The sequence below is a fragment of the Periophthalmus magnuspinnatus genome, chromosome 14, assembly GCF_009829125.3.
Source record: "Periophthalmus magnuspinnatus isolate fPerMag1 chromosome 14, fPerMag1.2.pri, whole genome shotgun sequence".
NCBI lineage: Eukaryota > Metazoa > Chordata > Actinopteri > Gobiiformes > Gobiidae > Periophthalmus > Periophthalmus magnuspinnatus.
Window position 1 is genome coordinate 23,630,844 of NC_047139.1, and position 26,279 is coordinate 23,657,122.

Consider the following 26,279-nt stretch of genomic DNA (forward strand, 5'->3'; position numbering starts at 1 on the left):
CACTGAGGCAAATCCTTAACATACAACTTTTCTTTTTGGTGTTCACATAAATTTCTCAAACCATGTCCGATCATATAAGGGTCAGAGGGTGAACCGTGCTGTAAGGGAAGTGTCTGGCCCGTGGTTAAATCTGCAGCCACCACATTAAAAGCTCTCTCATTGGCCCAGAGAAACTTGTTCTAAATCCAGGGTCTACTATTACAGGCGCTGGCTAAAGCAGAGCTAAGGAACACACAGACTGTTTGACTTACAGTAGTGGGAGGTGTGTGCCAGGACTCACTGTGGGAAAGAGGTCTAGAAAGTGCACTTTAAGATCAAGATAGTTACTAGGGCTGCAAAAATATCGATATCACAATATTGGCTGATGCAAAAATCAATGTTACAAGGAAATAAATATATCGCAAGAACCAAAATGACTCAGGTTTATAGAAATGTGCTTTTTTGAAAATAAAATGGACAAAAGGTCAGATTACACTTGGGTAAGTATTGGTTTAGCCTTTATTTTCTACTAAATTTATATTATTTTGACTTGAAAAAGAAGGTTTGGACATGTTTTATTTTAATTAAACACCCAAGTGCCAAAAAGTATATTAACTTGTCTTGTTTATTTAGATCCTCATTAGCATCTGCAGCATACTACATCAGCTACTCATTCTGGGGTAATTTTAACATTTAGCAATTACACTTCCTAATTGCAACCAAATAATTCAAATACAAAATATGCCACGTTTTACATCTTATCTTATCCTCATATTGTCACGCTTACTTAGTTACGTCTTAACATCTGCTGTGTGGTGCGGACCTTTCCCTGTCAACGTGGTAAAGAGAAGTCGCATGAACAGAAGTCAAAGCACCAGAGCGTCGAGTGAGGTTTTGGCTAATTTGGAACAGTTCAAAAACATGTGGAAAAGACTATAAAGCAAATTGCGTCAGGGTTTGCCAAACTGCTGTTTTGAGACCCTTTCATGGGCATATTATAAAAGTGCTGGAATAAACCTGACGTACGGTATCTTACGTAATATTTAAGCAAGAATGAGAAAAACATATTTAGGTTTTTGTGAACATAAAACCCTCCCTCCCTCTTCCTTATATGTCCATTTTGTTTAACACTAAATCGCTTCTTGACTGTTAAATGTTCTGTTGTTTTAGTAGTAGTAGAATTTGGATTCAGTCCTAGAATTGGCAGCGTCCCATTCGCACTTAGAGCCGCTATTACTCAATGTAATGTTTCTAGAGATCCAAATTGAAGCTTTGTATTGATTGTAAGCGGTCAGGAAAATTAGAACGTCTCCCCCTGTCAAAAAGCTTTAAAATGACCCCCTGGTGCAGTTATGTTCATATTGTTTGACAATTATTAGATAAATACAAAGGTAAAACGCTATGTGACCAAAATATGAATCATGACTTTTTCCTCATATTGATCTAATACGATTTTTTATTTTATTTTGTCCTATTAAAGGTCCCAAATTACACAAAGCTGACTCTTGTGAGCTTTAAGTCATGTTATAATGTTGTTACCTCCTTAAAAACAGACCTGGAGTTGTGTTTTGTTTCATTCACACATGTTTGAGTAACACTTTATTACTCTGTCTGCATCCCCAAAGCTCAAAATGCTCTGTTCCACCTTGTGATGTCATAAAGCGATAGTTTTCAAGCTTTACCTACCTTTTATCTTTAGCTCAGTAGAGATTGGAAATTCCAGGACTGAAATTATCCAAATCATTCTAGTGAAAGTGTATGGAATTTAAAAACACAATGGAGCACTTCCTGTATTACCACATGACATCACAAGGTGGAGCAGATTGTTTTCAGTTTGAGAGAAGAACTCTATCAGTCTAAATCTGCAGGGTTTGTGAGTTAAACATGTGTGAATAAAAACAAAAACGCAACTCCAGGTCTGTTTGTGATGAGGAAACAACATTATAACATAGATGAGAAACCAGCGTAAAAACAAAATTTCAAAAACTACATTTATTTCCAAAACATAAACAACACAGGGTTAGGGTTAGAAACAGAAAAAGCTATTTGGTTTGGTCGCACAAGCAAAGAAAAACTAATTTTTACATTGAGAGTACTACAAAAGTTAACAACACAAAATCTATTAGAACATTTCCACTCGGGTGGTTTTATTCGCTGGAATGTCCCAAGGCATGTGTGGACAGTGATAATAAGTAACCACTAGAGAGACTGGACCCAGCTATTGCACATTAATCTGCATAGCCTGTCTGACTGGAACGATCTGCTTCCAGATACTCACATCTCCGCTGACACTCTGACAGAGCTCTTGTCTTATAAGAGGATTACCACTCCACACTTCATCTACGACTATATGCAAAAAGCCAAAAGTTCACAGGATTTTAACAGGTGTCCAATAGGAAATGACCCTGTTTTTAAGGAGGGGGGGCAATGACAGCTTGACTAAGACATGCTAAATTGGGCTAATCCGTAGCAACAGCCCTAATATTGTTGTCAACCAGATGACAGTAGCATGGGGAGCGCTGGTGGGATGCACGCAAGGGGAGGATACTGGGGTAACTCTAGCCAAAAGACTACTTCAAACTTCAGACACCCTTTAATTAACTAATGCACTTCAAGTTTGTGCATACGTTTGGTGCCACTTAGAAGACGATTCAAAAGATATAATACTTTGGTTTGAATTGTTGAATTGCTATGGCAACATTCCAACTTTTTATCATTCTGAAACCCGTGGATAGCTTTTGCCAGTTTTATTTCATACTCAAAAGATTAATTTTTGTCTTATTTTAATATAATAACATATGAAATTACACTACATTTTACAAGACATTTTTATATACTCACCTGTAGTGTCTCTAGTTAAGCACTTATTGCCTTCTACTCCTAGCCTCATATTCTTTTGAAAAAACTAAACAAAACCCTAATCCCCTTCTTTATTATAAGCTGCAATGGAGCTCCGACTGTCTGCCCCAGGACTACACGAGACCAGCGCCGGGACTTAAGGTTTCAAAGCCACCACAAATGAAATTACAAACACAGTGGCACTCTAAATCTCATAGCTCTAAATGGAATAGGGGCGGCTGCAGGTTAACCCGCTGCCCCCGGAGGTCAGACAGAGTGTAAGTGTAAAATATATGACTTTCCCAATATGGTAGCAGCCTGTCGCCCCATGAAGTCATTTCAGTAGTTCTATATGTTATCCAATAGTTCCTTGACACTTTTAAGCACTTTTTTTACGCTTAAGGGTTCAGAAGTGTACTAGGTGGGACTGTAGGGCTATAAATCAATAACGTTGAGGATCAAGAAGGGCATCTGATGTAAATTCTATCACATTTTAATACATATTTATCAATGTTTTTAGTGACACATTATATGATATGAGGATGCAATATTTAAATTGAGTCTGACGAGATGGGAATAATGTCAATTTTCATAATTTAGGTCTACATGAGTGACAGCGGCTCAGTTAGTAGAGTGTTTGCCCACTAATTCGAAAGTTGGTGGTTCAATTATTGGTAGAGAGGTCAGGTTCAATTATTGGTAGAGAGGTCAGATCAACTGAGCCACAGGTTGGTGGCATGATTCTAGCTCTCACAGATGAGTGCTGCCGTTGTGTCCTTGGGCAAGACACATAACCCATCTCGTCCCCAGTGTCTGTGTACACCAGTGTATGAATGCAAAATGAATGGGTGAGTGGTTTCTTGATGTAAAGCGCTGTAAGTGGCTTGAACGTGGAAAGGCGCTAGTGCATGTTTTTTCTATTACAATTTTTTCGAATAGATGTCTTTCAGCCCAACACTATGCCACAGTCTGAACCAATTAAACCAAATCTAAAAGAATCCATCCTACTGACTCAAGCAGACCTACAGCAAGAACACCCAAATGTCCAGACTCTGCCTGTTTCCACGTCTGCATTAGTCATAAAACTACGGTGGGCTTGGGAGAGACCACCAAGGGTCAGCCCCCAACAGCTGAGCCTAAAACACCGAATGGAGCTGTCACTCATACCTCAATGCAATAGTGCTGCTCTCCCATTTGGAGATACACCAGAAGAAAATGTGTGCAGAAAGAATCAGTTGTTATGTCTGAGAGAAGTATTGAAGGGGATTTCCTGATCTTTCCTTGAGTTTATGTCAGTGGTTACAAGGACTTACATGCAGAAATGCACATCCTATTCCAACATGAATTAGTTACCTCAGTATTAGCATGAACTTCCTTCAATTATCCTAGCTGGTTTTACTGTGTTTTTTCCTTTATTTTTTTGTAACAGACCCATATTGCTGCTTCCAAATAAAGAAAATGTATGAGTTGAATCTAAATAGAGACAAGTATGAAAAGAATTAAAAGCTGTCACATTTACAGAGACTTAGAACCACTGGAACCAAAGTGCTTTACATTAAAACCCATTCACTACATATAAACTGTCACATATACAAACCCAATAAACAAGGTGGGCGAGGTGCCTTGCCCAATAGAGGACAATTTGATTCACAATTTATGTTATAATAGTTCAAAGCATTAACATTCGAGCGAAGACTGAAATCTGAACTGATAAGCTTGTACAAGAATCCCGGGCATTTCAGAAAGTGTTTGCAGAGGTTGTAAACTACACGGTTAGCTGCTTTTATACCGTGTAAGATGGTGAAGCTCTATTAGCTGAACAACTGCAGTCCTTACGATTTGCTAATTGTGAGTTTGTAAATATTCACTGTGATCTCAAGTCGAATGCAACCCTAAATCCTTCTTGTCTATACTTAATAAAACAAAAACTTGTGCCCCTAATCTCCTTCCTCCAACAGCCCCCAACATCTCCACCCTATGTCTCCGTGTTACAATGCTTTAGTGATCCGAACACTACAGTGATAGCTGGTGGTACAAAGGCCTTTTGACATGCACTGCTCTGCTCCTCTGTGCTCCTACCACTACACTGCACCATACGTCCCCACTCCTCCATCTCCCCACACCTCCCATTCATTCAAGCGGGGTACCTCCTTTTCACGTGTGCTTTCTGTGGCTACGCACTCAAGCTCGCAATGTGAAGATCTGGGCGAGTACTTCTACCACTTACGAGAAATTTGAATAATAAACCAGTAATTACACCGCAAATCAATCGTCTTTTTTTTTTTTCCTTATCTTGGAGTATTTATAGGGAAGCCACAGTAAATTGCCTGTTTTGTTGTGCTATCACCAGATGTGCCGTAGAGCCTAATTACTGCTGCAGTGCCACTCACGCAGCGGGACACATAGAAAAGCATTAAAAGCACAAAGTAACTCGCAGTGCTGGCAACGCGGGCCTATACATTATGAACTACATTAAAAGGTGCCAGGAATAGGTGTCTCTTCTCCCAAGTGGTTAGGTCCAATAGCTGCGGCAGCACACCCCCCTCCCAAACCCTCTCCAACCTGCCAGCCTTATTCGTCTTAATTTGCTCATTTCTGAACTGAAAAGGCACTGCAGACAGGAATCTCATCTTGCCATATGACAGAACAGGTGCACAACTGTATAATAAAATGGATGTTTCTATATTAGTACTAATAGCAGGTTAATTATTTAAATGACTGCAGATGTTATCTCTTGTAGACTAGTGCTTGAAGCTAGTAGAGTTAAATATACACATTTTATCAGCAAATTCATCCTTTACTGGCATTGTTCTACCTCCCACTGCAACAAGCTGCACACACTGAACCAGGAGCGCTGAAAAATGCACGCTTTTAGTTACAATTTGATATCATTTCTCAGTTCTATTTCTCAGAAGTTTAAATACAAAATATCAAGTCACTTTTTACGGTAATCAGAGAATGCCAAAGGGTAGACCATGTTTTTGCTACATACATGCGACTACTGTATGAGCTGAAACTGCACTTTGCCCAGTGACACATCTCCAGCAGACTTCCCTCCATTCTCAGTGCTGCAGCAGTGGATTAACCCGTTCACTGCCACTTTGCATTACACATAGACAACTCATAAGAAAAATATTGCCCCATTTTACAAGTAAAATATATGATTGTTTTAATGCAGTCTAGTTGTAAAATTTCACTGCAGCACTAAACTCTTTTCATCAGTCATGTTTTCACTGCTTTAGTTTTATAGTTCACACAGTGCAGTTTATTAGTGAGTATACAGCAGATCTGAGGCTGGAGTAAGGAGGTTCCAAGAGGATTAAGAGCACATGGCCTCATCCCAGCATCACACACCAACAGCATGCAGCTCAACCAGTCAGACACACACTTGTGCTCGGTACAGTCAAAAGAAACTAACGATAAACACATCAGGCTTTAGGCTCTAGTGTCAAATAGATGACTAGATAATAATGAATCACTCAACACTATCGGCAGAAAGGACCACACCGCGTCCTATTGATTTGGAAAACAGTGTGATTTAATCATGCATTTAATTATACAGTCCTACACACTGTGAACATCTTGTGGTTAGACTGTCCACTGCGCTTGGGCAAAGCCATTGTTCCGCCCGTCTGAGCTGAGGTGCGCTGGTGGCAGCTCCTCAAGACTGCTCAGGCAATCAGTTCGTAAAAATCCAACATGTTTCCTATAATAAAGCTATAGTCTAAATCCCCCCCGGTGTGAGCGCTGTGGACCAGAGGTATGGACAAGAGGTATGGACAAGAGGAGACTTACCGGCCACAGTGTATCTGTCCATGTAATTGAGGATGTTCCCAAAGGTAAGGATCCCGGCAGCAGCAGCCGGTGAGCGGCACCGGAGGAGCGCAGCGTGGACCTTGTGTCCCGGTTTGCACGGGTGCAGGTCCGGGCTGGATTTGAGCGCCGGGCTCATGCTTCCAGACAGCGTGTGCACCTCGTCCGAACTGCTGCAGCCTTCAATCTCGCATCCATCGCTCTCCACGCACATATTCTTACACGAGAAATCCAGCGTAAAAAAGAGAAGCAAAAACACCCGTAAAGAAAGAGGAGTGAACGACACGAGCCGTGGCTCACTGAGGACCGCGCGCGCTCTGTTTATGTGTCAAGTGTTGAAGCGCAGGAGCCGCTCTTTGGGAGATCATAATTCTGTGGAGCAGAGTGCACTGACAGAGGCGCTGCGCTCCGTAGTTTTGTCAGTAGACAGAGCGCTATTAGTGTGGAGCCCTCTTCTGGGGGTGTGGCCTACAGGCCCCGCCCCCTCATCGTGCAGTCACCGATGAGGCGCACCTGACCGTCCTGCAGAGGGTGAGCCCTGATAGTGTGGATGTATGGCTTACATTGGAAAAAACGACCAGTAGTATGTGTTTTTATTCATTTATTTGAACCGACTATTATTATTTGACTGGGAGGAGGAAGTCCCCTGTTATCTCTGTAGACCATTGCATCAGATCAGTCTTGAATGGGACTTTGTGAGGCAATATTATTTTCTCAACATTAAAATAACCCTACATTACACCGTGACATTATCCACACAACTGTTTATTTTGATTCTATCGCTATTATTTTTATACAACTCTACTTCCCTCTCCCACATGCACTCATCTGTTTCCTCTTCCCTACACGCGCTCAGACGTGTCCCTACAATAAAACCTAAATCATTGAAACTGAAACTAGGCGTGATTTATATAATGAAGCACTTAATGACCCATTACTCAGCATTAGTAATATTTGAATACATTCTAATTGACACCTCTGCAGTCCCTATTTAACATATATTTACATTTATTATCCCAGTTACACTTCCTATTTGTGTGTGGTCTGCCTTTCCATTTGCATTGCATTAGTTATAACTCAATATCTAAGCCTACTACAATATTACGTCATCCTGGAGAAGCACAGAGAGAGAGATGGACCACATGTCTAGATATGTTTGACTGTGGCATTCCTAGTGGTTCAACTATAAACCCAAAAAGAAAAACACACTACTTTAGATCAGAGAGATGAAAGTCTAGCCCCTGGATCAGTTCTGTTCTTTCAGCAGTTTCTCATCAGCCATTCAAGACAGCAGCAGTCCCCTGTCACCCGGTGCATAATACTGTTTGTCGTCCACACCGCAAGGAATGTTCCACCACAAACAGAATACGCACAGTTTCCATACAAAGAAGCATCTCCACCGACTTTGGGATTCATTTAGTCAAATATAGTGGTACCCCTTCAAGTATGCTTCTATGCTCGGTATTAAAGGTGCACCATGTAACTTTCTGATGGACTGTGTGCTACTTGCTTGTCTCCATGGAGATGTTATTGCTTTGTCTAGATGTTCCAGAGAATGACATTTATTTAAAGGCCCTTTTTTACACAGAATAAATTCATGTGAGCTTTTAGTTGTGTTATAATGTTGTTACCTCATCAAAAACACACCTGGAGTTGTGTTTTGTTTCATTCACACGTTTCAGTAACCATGCATTATTAGTCTGTCTACATCTCGAAAGCTCAAAATGCTCTGTTCCACCTTGTGATGTCATGAAGTGGTAGTTTTAAAGTTAACAGCTATGGTTTAACTTTAGTTCAGAGATCGGCAATTCCAGAGTTGAAATGATCCAAATGCTTCAAGGGAAGGTGTATGGAGTTTAAAAACACAGTGGAGCACTTCCTGTATTACCACGTGACATCACAAGGTGGAACAGAGCATTTCGAGCTTATACTAGATCAGAAAATAGCCTAATATGGGCCCTTTAATTACAGGTGTTTTTATTGCTCGTTTCCACAGATCTGACCTGGTCTGCTGGCTTCACCTGTTTGTCTCCAGATATATATTTTTTAAAGCCATACTGTGGGACATAGGCAAAGCAATCGCATCTTCATGGAGAAAAGCAAGTAGCAGGCACTCCACTAGAAAATCTACACAGTGCTCAACATGGCAGACACTTTAAAGGTGTTAAAACCTGAAAAACAGAAAAGAGATTCATTTAAAATAGTTTACAAGGATCCAAAGTTATTCTTCACTTTTCCAATGCATTCACTCCCCACTTATTCATTTCAGTTATAAGTATTTTTCACAACTTTCAGGTCAGTGCAGGCGGCACATAGCGGCCTCATTTTAACCCTGATATTTTGCTTTATTAAACGAGAAAACACTGCCCGTTTCAGATAAGACTGTGATTAAAGAGGACATTATCGTGTGGAATTTTCAATTGAACCTAGAGAATACAGATGATATCTAAGCCATGAATGGTTGGACAGGTCCCATGCACAGAGAGAGGATGAGGTGGGCTAAACCTTGGCCCGTGTTGTGGAGAAGGTTGGGTGCTTGCCTGGCTCACAGCACTTGGCTTGTGCTTGTGTATCAGATCTACACCACACATGCCTGATCTGTACTGGTGGTTTTGTTTTAAACATTAGAGCTGACACAGAATAAACGTATGATTTGTTTACATAATATATTACTCCATTATATTAGTCAATTGCATATTATGTGACCTGGTTAAATAAAGATGGTGGAGATGGAGATGTAGACAGAATAATAGAGGGTTACTCAAATGTGTGTGAATGAGACAAAACACAACTCCAGGTATGTTTTTGAGGAGGTAACAATATTATAACGTGGCTTAGAGCTCACATAGAATCAAGTTTGCTTAATATAAGACCTTTAACAAAACATCTCACATTTTGTCCTTCAAAGTTGCACTATGAAACTTCCCAGGTGGATGGTCTGAAACATGTATGTATTTGGATATAACTTGACCTATAACAGGCCAAGTTATAGGTCAGATCTGTGGAGAACGCATGCTTTTATATGTGTGTGCATGTGTGTTTTTTTGGCAGTAAAATCGCCTGTAACTAAATAAATAAAGATAAATATTTTTAATGCCATTTTGAGGACTAATACATTCCAGGCGAAGCAAAATCATCTACATAACGACAAGCAGGTGATCATCTCCCTTTAGAACAGTTACACAGTGCACCTTTAAACACATCCATAAACTAATAAGAACCAGGAGAATTCATAAAGTTGATGTTAAATGATATCAGTGTATTACAGAAAGCGTTATTCCTGATAAGAAAACAGCAATCACCGTGTTCCTCTCATAAAATACTATCTAACAACAGAGTAACAAATACAAAGGCGGGTTACATTTGGATACAGAAAGGTACTGTACTGTCATGAAGATACTGGAGGAGTGAAGGAAAAGTGGCCTGACCCGTGTAGCCTATTGAACACAGAGCTTAGGAGGAAACCTGGCAATGTCTCCCCATTCTAAGCCCCCCAGACCCCCCTAGAGCCCCCCACTACCCTGCTTTTTCTCTGGGACGCGTTTATATGCCAGTCATGCCTCCTGGATCTTCAGTTTTTTTCCTATTGGACAAAACATGGTGACTTGGTGGAGCTCCTGGGATTATTGTGCTATGTGGCTCACAGCCCTGCCTTCCTTCCTGTCTGAGCTTTGGGGCTGAGGCCGCGGTGCATGATGGGAGATAACCCTGTAATCGTCGGGTCCCATACCCCTCTTTGGAGAGATAAGGCCTCAGTGTGTCTGCGTATGAACATGTGGTGGTTCCTTTCAAAGTTTAAATACCCAAAGGAGACGTCAGCTGAGCGCATATCAGCTGTTTTTAAGACAACGCCTTCATGTCCCTTTAACTATGAGGTCATCAACCAGACACATCGTAGCTAATTTGTAGAAGACAGTGAACATGCTTTAGAATACTCAGATAGAAACTGCTGAATTAGGAAGCAGGGGTCAACTGGGTTTTTTGGCAATTTTTTTTTTTTTTTTTTTTTTTTTGAATATTTAAATGTTAATAGCTGAATGCACTGTCCTTGAAATAAATAAATTTAATACATAATAATAACAATAATAATAACAATAATAACAACAACAACAACAATAATAATAATAATAATAATAATAATAATAATAATAATAATAATAATAATAATAATAATAATAATAATAATAATAATAATAATAATAATAATAATAATAAAACAATATAAAGGGGTTTGCACATACTGTCATTATAACACCTGCAGACCTATATTATACTTTTAGAGCTCAAGTACAGCTACTTCAAACTCCTGGCTTTACCACATCACAGCTCAATTTTCATATTTTGTCTTACATCTCCCACTTTTATGTCTATTCAGTACTAGTACAGTGCTGCGTGTAGGGTTGTCAAAAGTATCAAACATCATATAATAATCAATACTGAAAAGACTATGATCAAAATAAAATACTGAAAAAAGATACTGAAAAAAAAAATCACATAAACTGGACAAGTTGGACCTTTTGGTTGGTTATTGTAAAGATTATCCCAGTTCAACAGCTCCCAAAGTATACATAAAGGTAAAGTGGTTTCAAAATACAAGCTGGAAACTGAGTGAAACTGTCTCTCAAAATAAGATACTCATTTGAACGAGTAATGATACTGAAAAAAATTACATAAATCGGACAAAGTTGGTGCTTTTGTTTGGTTATTGCGAGGATTATCCCGATTCTGCTGAGGTGGAACAACTGATCCCTAAGTGCACATAAAGCTAAAGTGGTTGCAGAATACAACCTGGAAACTGAGAAAAACTGTCTCTCAAAATAAGAAACTCATTTGAAATAATCATATAAACCTGACAAAGTTGGATCTTGGTTTTTAGGTATTTATCTTTATCAGAACTAAAATAAGACCACATGGTAACAGAAAAAAGAAAATTATAGTTTGAGAATTTTTTCTGAGTCATTCCTTTGAAATGTACTTACTGAAATTGTATTGTTGTGACTCTACTATAATATAATGCGGTTTTAAATGCCAACATTAATTTGTCATTTCCACTATATTCCGATGCTGCGTTTTCAGATAAGCTGGTATGACTGACGTAACCACGGTTATCCTGGAACTTTAGGATTCTCCATTGTTGCTTGATCCTCCGCAGCGGCGTCATGTAATGTCCACACGCTTCCTTTTCCTGTACCAAAGAACAAGCCTTGGACCAAGTCTCCTATTTTCCCTGAAACTGGCCGGGCGCTCTGCCCTCTGCACACCCTATGTAAAGTCTGCCAGGACAGAATAAACACATCTTTGTTTGGTTGGTCTCCAAAAGAACACAGCAAGCATTCATCACTGTCTTTTTGCCAACACACACACACAATTAAAAAGATATGCAAATCTTGTAGGCAGCTTCTTCTCTCATTGTTCTGTGGGAAGATGGTTATTGTAAGGATTATCCCAATTCTGCTCCTGAAGTGTACATAAAGGTAAAGTGATTCAAAACACAAGCTGGAAACTGAGCAAAACTGGCTCTAAAATAGGTTTTATAAGCCTCATTGTTCTTGAACTTAACTCAAATAGAAGTTGATTCTATGTTTTTTCTTTAATACATACATACATGCTGAAGCGCTTTGATCAGCTGAAGTTTAAAAAAATGTACTATATAAAAAAAGAGCTATTCCTTTGTCATTACAGCTATGGCCATATGCAGCATTGCAATTTTACTACCAACTTTATATGACAAATTCCTATTTCTTTCAGCTACTAATAATAGATTTTTTTTCTATAATGACTAATACCTGACTACTGAATGTGAATATTGGGTATTGAGGATTAAATTGCCATGAGACTGTGCACACATGGGAATAATATGAAAGCGTTACGTGCTGCTCTGGAAAGGTGCGTGTGTTGGAGCAGCTGTAAAAGACTCCTCCACATAGACTTATACTTGCTCACATATTCGGACAGAGAATACTTTAAACTCTGCCCTACTCTGCGAAATAATATAATCAAAAGATGTTTAGGCCTTCTTCATCAATAACTTAGTTTAAAGTAAGAAAGAAGGTGGGAGAAGTGCTGCTCATCTGTCTGTGTCCCTCTGAGCTCCATGCGCATAAAGAGAAACATACAGGTTTAGTTTAATCATTTGAAAGCATCAGATGAAAAGAAATGATGTAAACAAAACTGTGACTTGATCCAGTTATTATGATATAAAGAAAATAATTTTAAAATCTCTTCTTGTGTCTGTTCTCGTCTTGTGAAAATTCAGTCTCATCCTTTCCCTATTGGGTATACAGTTTATAATAAAATAAAACATGAAACTATGAAAATTCACTAAACTTTGAGACTTTCAAACATGGTGCAAAGTGTGGGGTGTAATTTTATAATTATTTCACATCGTCTGACACTTAAACTTATACATTTAAAGATACCTGACACACTTCTGCTGGATTACCATCTTTTGTTTTTTGTTATTAGAATACACTATATTGTCAAAATCGCTCATCCGTTGCACAGAAAATATAAAAATATACACATTTAACTTATATATCCAGTAAACATCCAGTCCTTTCCCATGTCAGTACATCTGGACGGGACCATATCTTATCCTAACACCTGTACGCACTGCAGACTCAGTGACCCGTCAGTGTTCGGCAGCTCTGGACCACCCCACTTTCCACTACTCCACTGTTCTCATATGTTTTTGTACTCGGAGCCGTCCAGCCCTGGCTCGAGGTGTGGGCTGTCCCATTCCGACCTCCTCTCAGTGTGCAACCTGTGAACTGTCCCACCCCTCTACCCCCTCTCCCCCTTTCTTCCCCCTCTTCCCCGCCCCCCTACTCCCCTTCCGCTGCTATGTGCTAATGCGGCCCTGGCACGGTCTGGAGCAGAGCAGCTGAGGATTTGAATAGATCTGGCCTGATGTCTGCAGTGTAGTGAGATGGACTGGACTAAATATAGTGTTCGGGGACATGGACGCCGTCTTCATCTGTTCTTTCAATTATTTATTAGGCACCTCTTTCCAAGTCGGACCCCTTGATCTTTTGAGCTTTGGTTGTGCCCACCCGCATGCAGGAGTGTATTTGAAAGAAGGTCAAGAATTCTAAGTTATGACAAAGCTTAGGGCTTGGCTTTGTTGCTATTGTGTCAGCAGTAGTAGTAAATGACAATATTTTAGTTTCTACTGACAAAAAAAATCAATAATCCTGCTAAACAATAGGAAATAATTACTTTGGTGAATGGTCATATATAGTACTTTTTCCACTTTTAAGGCACTCAAAGCACTTTACATCAAGGAACCACTCACCCCTTCACACACACATTCATACACTAGTAGACACTGGGGATGTGGACGGTTAAGTGTCTTGCCCAAGGACACCACGACAGCATTCGTCTGCGGGAGCTGGAATTGCACTGCCAACCTTTGTATCAGTGAACAAACACCTATTGCCCACATTATTTCTATTGAGGAAAATATTTGTATGTTAAAGAATCTACAAGTCATTTCTTTAAAGCTACACTGTGTAACTTTTCCGGAGGCGGCTACACAACCTGCTTTTGCCAGTGAAATGATATAGCTCTGTGTAGAATGTTCCACAGTATGGCATTGTCTTGCTTTTATTCAGGTGTTTTTATTGCTCAAAAACTACCTTGAAAAGCATGCATTCTTACTGAGTGTATACAGATATTTTAAACTAGTAAAAACTCAATGTTCCACGTCCGATTATAGCGAAAAAGCTTGTTTCCATCTGGAGTCACTGATTTGCAGGAATAAATTATACAACGCAATTACACCCAATCAACTACCAATAACAACTGTGTTGTTATAATTAATAACAATTTGCAATGTCCACATGTACAACACAACCACACATTTCAATCAGTGATAGTGTTAAGTATGTACAAAATACACACATTAGCTTTGTCTCATAAAATACACATTTGCCAAACCATTTTCTGCATTTCACTATTACATCAGCCAGAGCTATATATCATGATTACACAGCAGAGTAAAACGTCACGTGAAAAAATATTATTCATCTGCTATAACATGGCCTTTGTGGCGTCACCTTCTCGTCTCTATGTGGATCATACCAGGCAGAGCTTTAATATCTCCATGGAGACGAGCAGGTGGTGTATGCTCCTCCAGAAAAGTTGCACAGTGCTTCTTTACGATAGTGACTCCAAGCTTCACCAACAAATTGACAAAAAATCTACGGTAACTTTGTAAACAGTCACATTTTTATACAGCACTTTTCCACCTTCAAGGGACTCCAAGCAATTTACATCAAGGAACCAAGGAACATCCATTCACACACAGAAACTGGGGGTGAGGTTGGTTAAGTGTCTTGCCCAAGGACACAATTTATCTGTGTGAGCTGGATTCACACCGCCAACCTGTGAGTTAAAGAACTGACCACTCAACCGATGATATTTATGTCGAGCACTTTGGATCAGTGGAGAAACGCTCTACCAACTGAGCCACTGTCACCTATTTAAGCTCAGAATATATCCCACAACCCCTGTTTTAAAGTACCACTGTATAGTATTGAGCTTACATTGCGTGTTACAGGTCAGATCTGAGGTGAGGCGACCCCGCACACAGTAAGAATGTACGTTTTCTTAGCAGTAAAACCACCTGTAACTGAATAAATGCAGCAGATAATTTAAACGCCATAATGAGGAACATTCCAAGCAACGCAATAACATCAACAATGTCAATAACAAACAAGTGGCGGACTCCCAATAGAAAACTTACATAATGTGCCTTCATAATATAATATAGAATAATGCATGGCCAGTGCCGTCTCATACCTCTGCTGCATATTTGGAGTGATTATAAAGCTCCATAACTTCACAGAGTTGGATCGGCCATAGTTTGGCTTAAAGAGATTGCATTTTACTGTGAATCATATTTATAGACTGCCGCTGGTCTTTGTAATTACCCCGTAGCTCAAGTGGAGTCTAGTGAATGAGCGGCCAGTGGAATGCTAAATACATAGGAGCAGAATGAACTTAGAACAGTACACAGCCGGCCTCAATACTTTTGCTTTTTAACTACAGCCTATATTTGTTCTGATGCCATAAAAAAGTTGTGTGACAGCAGCTAAAGTTTTGACTTATTATGTGGCCTCGATTGTGCATTTGACCACGTAGCCAAAGGGATACTTTTCCAGATGTGGGTATAAGATAGCCCACAGTTTTGTCTGTTGTCCCTTTTTAAGTATTTTTGTAAATTGTACTTCAACCCAGAAATATTTTGTGGCTGCTCAGATCAAGAAAGGTTACCTAAAGTGAGATCGGTCCATTTGATTCTGTTGTGAAGCGCTTTGAAATATCAGTTTGCAAAGCTCCTCTAGATTATGAAAATTATTGTGAAAAGTGAAAGATTTTGCTGTTCTTGTCATTCTCGTTAAAGCTTCATTGTGTGACCTTTCTGACGGGGGTGTGCAGCAACTGCTTAACATTGCTTTGCTTGAAATGTTCCACCATATGACATTAAACATACACATCTTGCTTTTATTCGGTTACAGTTTTTTTTTTTGTTTATTACTGCTGTAAAAAGCCTAGAAAAACAGGCATTCTCACTGTGAACGGGTCGCCTCTCTACACAGATCTGACCTGTAACTTTGTCTGATGGGATCACCTGAAAAGTTACATAGTGCATCTTTAACTTGGAGAACTATTCCCATTTCTTCTTTTCCGCTTTCTCTTCTTGCAACTCAAAATCTAATCACGTCCTTTCTAATTAACACAGTGTAAAGTCATGTGTGTTTTGTATTTATTTGTGTGTTTCCACTGTAAAACTAATCAACACACAATTTACATGATTAAATATGATTAGATCTGACTTTTGGTGGGTTTTTACATAATTACACAAAAGAAATTAAATCAAAAACTCACCAGTTATCAGTTGTTTTTTAGAATAACTGCTGTATTTGAAAGTGAAAGTACAACACATTTTCAAATATCTCTTTTGTTTTTGCCATATTAGTTTCCCTTTTTTGCATAATTTTGTCAAAACTTGCACAGATGCGAATAATCAGAACGAAATCAGATTACTCACATTCAATAATCTGATAATCCAGAAGTCAGATCGTGATCAGATTTTTGGCGTATGTGTAAACATTGCTTATGAAATACACAGTTTTAATGGGAAATGTCTATTGATGGGTGCTGTTGGTGGCTGCGTGATGTAATTGTCCTCACCGGGGGCAGGGCGGAGGGCGGTGAAGGCTCTTCCTGATGATGTCATGTCACTGCAGCAGTTTGATAAGGAAACAGTGCATCTCCACATCCCATAGTGAGGTTTGACACGCTTCTTTATCAGAGCGCTGAGGATGCTGATTAAGACAAAGACACATGTGGTAACACTCATATAGACTAAAAGTTACACGTTTTTTCTGTGTTTTTTACTTTTAAATGCTTAATAAATTGATTGTCTGATTTCAAAGGCTTTATAACTTAAGAATCCATTGTATATGTTCCCACGTTAGACAAATAAGTCCCAATTATATGATATTCTGTGACAAATTGAAATGTTTAGTCAGTGAATGGAAGAAAGAAATCAGAATTTGAATATCCAACTGAGTGAAGAAAAACAGGGAAAAGTTAGTAATAGTCACTCATTTGTACATGAAATACAATAAGAGGTCTGTCTGCACCATGAAAAATTAGAACCGTTGCCATTTAGTGATTAACAACAGAAAACAAAATATAGAAACTTTTGAAAGGAAAAACGTCCTCAAAATGTTGCTTGAGTGTTACAGTTTCCCCTAAAACTCAATACGAGGTCCAGTTTGGGATCTGCTCCTTTGTGGTTGATAAAGGTCACATTTGAGAGAAGGGACAAGACAAGGTTCTCTAAAGCAGAAAGAGTGTTGACATGTTTTGGTAAAATTACTTTTTTCTATTTAGATAATAAAGCATGAACAAAGACTATAACCCTCTATAAGACTCTATAAGACCCTATAAGACCCTATAAGACCCTATAAGCCCTTATAAGACCCTGACCCCTGGTTTAAATGGCAAATGGACACATTTTTATATACCTTCAAGACACTCAAAGCACCAAGCATCAAGGAACCACTCACCCATTCAAACACACATTTATACACCAATGTACGTAGACACTGGGGGCGAGATGGGTTACGTGTCTTGCCCAAGAACACAACAACAGCAGTCACCTGTGGGAGCTGGGTTTGTACTGCTAACTTTCAAATCAGTGGATCTGACACTCTACAAACTGAGCTACTAAGCTGAAAAACTTCTTAAACCATTTGTTCATTATGATGTAAGTCTTTGTTTGTGTTTCTTTCAGGCTCATTGAGGTGTAGGTGTTATGAGGTTGTGCAAAAACACTAAAACCTGAGTGTTACAAGTGTAAATGTTGCTGCTCTGGTGAACAGTGGGCCTTCCTGGCTCCACTGCCTCATTGATCAGCTCACACAATTTATTAGCCATTGTGACAGTTTCCTGCGTGGACAGGGTCGACAAGGGAAACTCTGGTTTTAAAATGTCTCAGCCATGTTGCACAATACAATACCTATTGTGTTTTAATTGCAGGTTGGACTGTTGTTTTCCACATACCTTTTAATGTGCACGTTTACCTTTTTGATTGTTATTCCGCCTGCTCAAGTACTTCATAAACACATGAGTAAGTGATAACATAACTCCTGGAAATTTACCATTTTAAGCTGCGAGTTCAAAACAAAAGGAAATGCCAAAGTAGTGCCAGTGCCCAACAACGTCATCAGCGTTTTAAACAATCTGTGTGTGCCCTTGAACGTCTACTTTCTACGGGAAAGGTCAAGATTACAACATGGCTCAGGCACCTTCTGCGAAATGACCACAGGTTTTAGAGCAATTAAAAAAAAAAAAAAAAAAAAAAAAAATGTTTTATATGAATTTGTATACTTTGTTTTGCTTGTTTTGTTTGATTTTCTGCCTGTATTTAAAAAAGAGAGAATCCAAGTGCTCTCATTGGGTTCCTCTGTATAAATAAAGAGAAAGAAAGAAAATACAGGCTACATTTAAAAACAGATGAAAAAAGCCACACTGCAATAAACCTTTCTAAAACATTACATTTCACAAATACAAGGCCCAAAAACACTTAAATAAACCATGATTCTACTTTGCGCACGTGTTTACTTTGCAGTATAGCGCCACATGGGAACGTCTCGCGCATCTCGAGTTCTTTTACAGTGCCGTGGCGCCATCTAGCGGTCACAATAGAAATAGACCAATATCTAGTTTTTTCATAGATATTTTTTAAACCATGCATAATCTAGGCTTAAAACTAAATAAAATAATAATAATAATAATAATAATAATAATAATAATAATAATAATAATAATACTAATAATAATACTAATACTAATAATAATAATAATAATAATAATAATAATAATAATAATAATAAAAATACATAAATAAATAAATATTAATAAAAAATAAATAAAAAAATAAATAAAAAAATAAAATAAATAAATAAATAAAATAAATAAATAAAATAAATAAATAAATAAATAAATAAATAAAATAAAATAAAATAAAATAAAATAAATAAATAAATCCTTCTATTACATTGCAGGACCTGTAAGCTAGCAATCTTTAAGTTACATTAATGTAAGGAAACACACTATTAGTATTTTTACCACAATAAAACAGAAGTTGATGCAAGGTAAACATAGGCTCTCTTTCAAGACCTTCCTGTGTCTACACCGCCAAATTACCACACACCCACAAATGTTGGTGCAGAAGTTAGGCCTACTTGTTCTTTCACATTTCGATCATGTAGATGTATATAGTAATAAACCTAGTTATAAAAAGTCCTTACACATAAATATCATTCAAATGATTTACATATGTTTGAAAGGGAGCAGGAAGAAACACTGAAAGTATTGAAACATCTTGAACCAAAAAGGTTCCCAGTTTTATTTTTTCAGAGTCACAACACAGCTGTCACTCACATGTATGGCACTTTCATTCAGTTCAAGAGTGCACACATTTAAATACAATCAATAACACTGATTACTCCTGAACATATAATTTAGAGCTCTCTTTCTAGATCCCACTTCATATTTGTTTTATTTCAAGTATTTTCCACATACTTTTAACGTGTGTATTTACCTCTTTGATTGTTCCCCATATTTAAGTATGTTTAACACTTAAGTTTGTACCACACTTTGCCCCTGCCACCATCTAATGTTTGCTATGATATTTGATATTTTTGCTCCTTGTTTACAATGTGGTTGTTAGGTCCATGTCTGCCATATGTTCTGTCTATGTCCAACCCTACAGTAAAATGATAAACTTTAAAATGATCAAACTAGGGAAAACTAGGTAAGTGCTTTACCTAAATCGTAAACATCACCTAATTGCTCAAGTTAAAGCTTGCTTGATACTGAAGGATTTACCGGAGCTTATTTTTGGTCTCCATAAACAATGTGACTGTGTATACAGATTTCAGTCGCCACAATGTGTTAAATAACCAACAATATAAGAAAAATACAAAATATTAAAATAAACATACATCAAAAATAGATACAAAATACATTCTTGATACTTATTTGGCTCACATTCCGTTCTCAGTCTGTAGCTCTATAGATGATACTGCAGTGGCTTCACCTGACAAAGAGAAAAAAGTAGAAATCAGATTTAAACACAAATAAAAGTAGCTAGGTCCTAGTTATTTGGGATAGTATCAGAGGGATAATCATGTTTTCTAATCTAGATCCAAAAACAATGTTGTCTTTATGTGGTTTGGATCATTCCTGGTGTGGCATCTCTGGACTGTTACTGAAGGGTATGTGGGCAGATAAAGACAGTTTGTAAGTAACTATTTACATGAGGAATGATGCAATTTTAAAGTACACAGCAGGTTTTAATGTTTTATAAATATTACTTGTTGGGTGGGATAGCACCTGTGGGAAACCTCATCACAGTTTTACATGAGTTAAGTACCGCAACCTAAGGACAACTAACTAGGCAACTAGATTTTAGTTTGGTCATACAATTGCTCAGTCTTGAGAAGGAGACTGGGACATTGTGGCTGGTGGTGACTCTAAAAAATGAAGGAGTTTCCAGTTTTACCTCGCCCCACTTGTAGAGCTGCCTTCCTGTCGTTGGTGATGTAAATAGCAGTGACCAGGAAGAACACTCCACCCACTACCCCAACCAATGGACAGAGGATGAGACCGTACTTCAGGCTCAGGAAGCTCCACTCAGGGGAGACAGGGTTGGAGCGTTGGATGGCATCAGAAATCTACAAGTGCAAAGACAATATCTGAAGTATTTTTAGGCTAAAGGTATTAGTGCCACTTTTATAATAACTACACTTTAATTAGTCTTAATAAAGCATGAACAAAGACTTAATTCACTGAGGGGTTAGGAGTTAGGGTTTTAATAGGCAAAGTGCACAGTCACTTTTATTAAAATTAGAAAACATAAAATAAAAAAATAAGTTAAAATAAAGGACTACAAAATTATTGTATATGTAGAATGCTTCATCTTGTGGCACTGTATTACTATTTATTATGCCTCAAAATTATCAACAGTGTTAGCATTGAGACAAACATCTCTCATTCGAAACACAAAAAAGTCCTCCGGTGAAGTTTTCATTTTATTTGTGTGGTGTTTAACATGTTGTCAGTGATGTTCACCCACTGCCTTATCTTTAAATATTTATTAACTGTAGCATCGCCTGGCAAAAAAAAACAAAACATGGATCTAGGACTATAATAAAAAGATTTTATTATACTTCCATGACAAAAACCTCACAGAGATGGAATTGGACAGGAAGAAGTGACACTAACAGTGATGCTGCTCGGTGCTATTGTGCACAGAGCCTATTAAGGACTTACAAAGTCTCAATGATTGTTCATTGTGAATCAACTGCTCGTTCTACGTCTTCTTGTAGCTATAATAAAGTGTTTCCAATATACTTAAAAATACATATTTGTGAAGTATTATGAAAAGTATTTTTCTTACCGTCCCAATGAGATACGGGCTGCCAGCATCTCCAAACAGGTGTAATACGGCAATCTGCAGAGCCTCAGCTGAAGCCCTTCTGGTTGGGACCACAACATACTGACAGGGAACATGAGGGAATATGTTAAAATGCATCTTTACTGGAAGACAGACATCTTGGGGGGTGATATGCCTCTGATTTCCTATCACAATTTTCTTCCAATCAACCAGTATCTTTAACTTTGAAAAGGTAAAGTCATCTGCTTCTTCAGAGAGTTCATACTTTATTGCAATTGGGTAAATATCTGTCAGTCTCTCACAGCAATGCTGATCCTGACCAATAGGAGGAGTGAGTGGGGAAAACTGGCTTTGTTTGAGCCTACACCTACATTCAGGAGAAAATGTGTGGATTGTGACATGGCAATATCATCAAAATTGTCACAGGGATAAGATCACCATTTGATTTGATCACCATGTCGGCACGTTTATCATCAGAATGTTATGCTTGGCATTTCCTCTGTGGCAGAATACACTATTCTCCATGTAAAGGAGGTTATGCCTGACACAATTACACAAACCACTATGATAATGCCTGTTTGTGTGAAATGAACAATACAATCAGTGTAAACAATAGATGGTCTGTGGTTCTCCTTGCCTCGGCTACAATTCAACTGCCTGCTCCCCTTAGCCTGTCACGGGTGTACACAAACATCTCCAAAGTCACAGCCCATGTGCTGGTTAAAGGCTTAAAACTTACTAGGAGTATATCAGCCAGAATAGGCCAACACAGGGACAGCAGCGTTTCACTGATGAAAATAAACACCTGAATGAGAAGCAGAGAAAGGATATGTAAAACTGTGTACCATTATTATATTTCCGTATATTGTGTCTCTTACATAAGTGGCTGGGATGTTGACTGAAGCGGTAAAGACGGTGGCAAAGAGAAATGGGACAGATCCTAACATGCCGACAGCGCAGATGACCGGGTCTGCATACTCCACTCTGTCCAGGAAGCATCTGGACAGACCAGCACCGATGCCAACCCCTAAAATACCGGTCGCCACGGTAATGGCTCCAAAGATGAGACTGTAAATGTAAAAGCCAGGGTAAGGGTACACAAATCAGACCAGTGGAGCAGGTCTAAGGGCCTTCAATACCTGTCTATGCTCTGGCAAGGCTCCACTGTGCAAGGTTGCAGAACGCCCTGGAAAACCTGAGCTCGGGATAGGAACAAGGGCACCCAGAAAGCCAGAGCACCAGTCAGAAAAGCCATGGCAGTCACTCCCAATGTTGACCATACAAAACTTTTACTAAACAGAGAAATACCAATACATGTCATCACATAAAAACAGATCTGCTAGATGAATCACAGTCTAAGCAAATTTGTAAAAGCTGAAGTGTAATAATTTCCTCAACAAACAACAAAATATCCTGTCTTATTCTGCATAAAATTTGTGCATGTGATTTTTATTAGTTTGTCAGTTCATCTTTCTGTCTTTTTGTCAATTGGATGCATTTAAAAACTCTTAAATCACAAATCAAAATGCAACTGACAATATTTGCCCGAAAAATCACAATCATATCTTTCCCATATCATTCAGCTCTAATTAATAAGCTACACACTTAACAGCAGCCTCACTTTTTCAGAAGATACTTGATGTCCTCTTTGTAAGACGTGGGTTCAGTGTTTGTCTGGCCTTGACTTTCGACAGCACCTCGTGATGGGTTTGGACAGAAGAAGCCAAGCAAAAGTAGCCCGATTACTCCTAGTATGGGAGTTAACTGGGAAGAGACCCACACAAAATGATTATCATGATGATTATTGAAAAAGATGTATGAGACTAAATAAAACTGCTCACCCTAAGAGCCCATCGCCAATCCCCTGTGGCAGAAGCAATGGACGCACCTAAAATATAGCCCAGACCACTAGAGGGACAGAAAATGTTAAACGCACTGGTCAAACTTATATGTTAATGACGGGGTAAGTGTCCATGCCTCTAACCTGCCCACTGGGATGAAGATGTAGAAGATAGAAATCATGGAACTTCTTTTTGTCCCAGAAAACATGTCTCCAATGATTGTGGGGGCAATAGTTGAGTAACTGGCCTCTCCGATCCCAACCAAGCCCCGCATCAGCATCAGGAACCAAAATAACTGGAATGAGAGAATAAACAGTATGACTTTTGTTTATTGTTTTAAACAGGAATTAACTTTGTTTATGGACTATTGTATGGAAATAACTTGTGCATTTGTGATATTCATAATTTTAAAACCTAAATTGTTTCCCTATAAAGTCACAGTTTAAATTGGCCTACTTTAACTTCTACTTAGGTGCAAATTACCTTCATTCTCTAGTGGACCTAATAATGGGAGACACTCAAACTATGTTCAGTAACAAGTAACCATGTGTTTGTAATTTCTGTATTATCACCTACAGATGACCCTTTTGCTCACTTACATTCTCAGTGACAAAGGAGCTGCACAGGGCTGTGATGAGCCACACAACTAGACCACACATCATGATATACTTCCTGTTGTAGCGGTCTCCAAGGTAACCAAAGAGAGGTGCAAAAAGAAGAAAACTGCAAATAAAAACTGTGGGTGCATTATTATACATGATAAGGTCACCAAACGCCAAACACACATGTACAAAATAAATAGCAGAAGTGTGTGTGTTGTGCAAATAGAAAGGCAGTATGCAACACAGTCTGCTGGAATCTATGGGTTTCAGAAAGATGCAATATTTTGACATTTGAAATAGGCCTAGAGATTAATCATTTTAAGCAAGTATTCTATTTTTTGAATGGTGACTAGTCCTCAAAATGTCAACGTTAAAGAGGAAGCTGAAACCCTTAAATAGACCCAGCAACTTTACTGAACTAATTGAAAAAAAAATCTAAAGACAAATATATTATGATAAGCTTTGATGCTTTGTGCGTGTACCTCGTACCTGTCTGCAGAAGTCCGGCAGTACTGTCACTTATATTAAAAAACTTCTGGACGTTCAAAAGCACTCCTATAGCAACAACAATAAGAATTGGTTTTCATACATTTTGAATATAGGTTGCAACTCCCCATCATATGAAATTATCTCAAATTAATTTTAAAACAACCAGTACTGACCTGCTAAAGTGTACCGTTCCATGTAGTTGAGCAGGTTGACATAGCAGAGCACAGCCACAGCCACATATCCTCGTGCAGGGGGGGCAGGTGAAGGCCGTACCTTATCCAAAGAACTGGTGCTATTGACAAAAGAGCCATAGCGAAAACTAGCACTCAGACTGCGCCCAGGAGACACCACATCTTTGAAAGATGACACAGAAATCCTCGGCTCCATGGTTCACCTGAGAATAAATGTGATATGAACAATAAAAGTAAAGAAGTTTGTGTATGCAGTCAAAACATAGCTCTTGTTTTATCCAAATGGAGTATAATTAGGATTATGTAGTAGAATATTCTAAAGTTGTAAAAGTAACCATCTACACTACCATCTCATGTTTTTTCTTTATTTTTAAAACTTTCTACATTTTATACACACACACACAGAAGACATCATATATATATATATATATATATATATATATATATATATATATATATATATATATATATATATATATATATATATATATATACACATACATATATACATATATATATATACACATACATATATACATATACATATACATATATATATATATATATATATATATATATATATATACATATATAAAGTTGCCATCCTTTGCTTTGTTGAAAAATATTTAGTAGAGTTGTTTAACTTTTTTTTCTTTACTGCATAATTCCATATGTCTTGCTTCATAAAACATTGAATGAGAAGATGTGTCCAAACTTGTGACTGTTAGAATATGTTAAAGTACTGAACAGATGAACATGATTTCTGTTCTTTCTGCTCCTTTCATTCATTTTTATGTATATTTTATGACACTGATGTTATAATGTATTTCATATAATATAATTAAAATTAAATTAAATAAGTAAAAGGTACAAGAACACTTTACTACCCCATGGTATTGACAACACTTTGCCAAAGTCCTTATGACACAAATACATTACACAAGCGTGCATGTACAAAGTGTTGCAAAAAAAGGAGGAAGTGTAAGGCTATATGTGTGAACATAAAGATTAACTTTTTTAAATAGTATAAATATAGAGGGTAAGAGTGAAAGGCAAAAAACTTTTTAGACAAAAACAAGTGACACTAAAAACTACATTTCACACAGCACACTATGATAAACAACAGTCTGCGTTTATGATGATACATTCAGACTCTCAGACAGTGAATTAAAGTCCAGTAGCACACTCACTTATAGATGAACGGTGATTCAGTTCAGTGTTATTCCATTTTTGCTCTGGTCAGATGATGTGGGGAGTGTTGCTCTGAGCAGAAAGGTCTCTGCTCTGCTGCATGCCTTTAGAAATATTGAGTTAAGAGCAGAGCTGTCCTCAGGGAGGCGGTTTTAAACTTAGAGAGACACATTGTTGTAAACTTACCCTATTTACTTCCTTCCTTTTTCTGTGAGTCTTGTTTGGAAATTATATTTTTAACATGTTCCAAAACCAGGGTCAAATGATAAACAGCTGAATATTTTATATATTTTGTCTGTCTCCCTCAAAAATATATATCTCAAGGGACTTCCAGGTAAAAAAAAAGGTTAAAAAAAAT

The 26,279-nt window shown here is 38.1% G+C and overlaps 2 protein-coding genes across 3 annotated transcripts in view; both read right to left on the bottom strand.

The window, feature by feature from the left end:
• The window catches only part of spns2 (SPNS lysolipid transporter 2, sphingosine-1-phosphate), an 84,515-nt gene extending 77,479 nt beyond the window's left edge, over positions 1–7,036 (bottom strand). For both annotated transcript variants that reach the window (XM_033978003.2, XM_033978004.2), the window contains exon 1: positions 6,613–7,036. In XM_033978003.2, the coding sequence (XP_033833894.1) occupies positions 6,613–6,844 (232 nt within the window). In that variant the 5' untranslated portion in view covers positions 6,845–7,036. The remainder of the gene's footprint in view (positions 1–6,612) is intronic.
• Positions 7,037–19,523: 12,487 nt separating this feature from the next.
• Positions 19,524–26,049, bottom strand: spns3 (SPNS lysolipid transporter 3, sphingosine-1-phosphate (putative)). Its single transcript, XM_033977791.2, has 13 exons — positions 25,921–26,049; positions 24,713–24,933; positions 24,540–24,605; positions 24,048–24,184; positions 23,592–23,743; positions 23,449–23,515; positions 23,229–23,371; positions 22,747–22,899; positions 22,486–22,675; positions 22,347–22,412; positions 21,611–21,709; positions 20,714–20,885; positions 19,524–20,248 (listed from the first exon to the last, which is right to left on the bottom strand). The coding sequence occupies exons 2-13, from the start codon at positions 24,924–24,926 to the stop codon at positions 20,196–20,198; spliced, it is 1,512 nt and encodes a 503-aa protein (XP_033833682.1). The 5' UTR covers positions 24,927–24,933; positions 25,921–26,049; the 3' UTR covers positions 19,524–20,195.
• Positions 26,050–26,279: the final 230 nt, after the last annotated feature.

Coding starts and splice junctions, on each gene's coding strand:
- spns3 (XM_033977791.2), bottom strand. CDS start 24,926: ATGGAGCCGAGGATTTCTGTGTCATCTTTCAAAGATGTGGTGTCTCCT. Junction 24,606..24,712: donor GGAACGGTACACTTTAGCAG/GTCAGTACTGGT, acceptor TTGTTGCTATAG/GAGTGCTTTTGAACGTCCAG. Junction 23,516..23,591: donor ATCTTCATCCCAGTGGGCAG/GTTAGAGGCATG, acceptor CTGTCCCTCTAG/TGGTCTGGGCTATATTTTAG.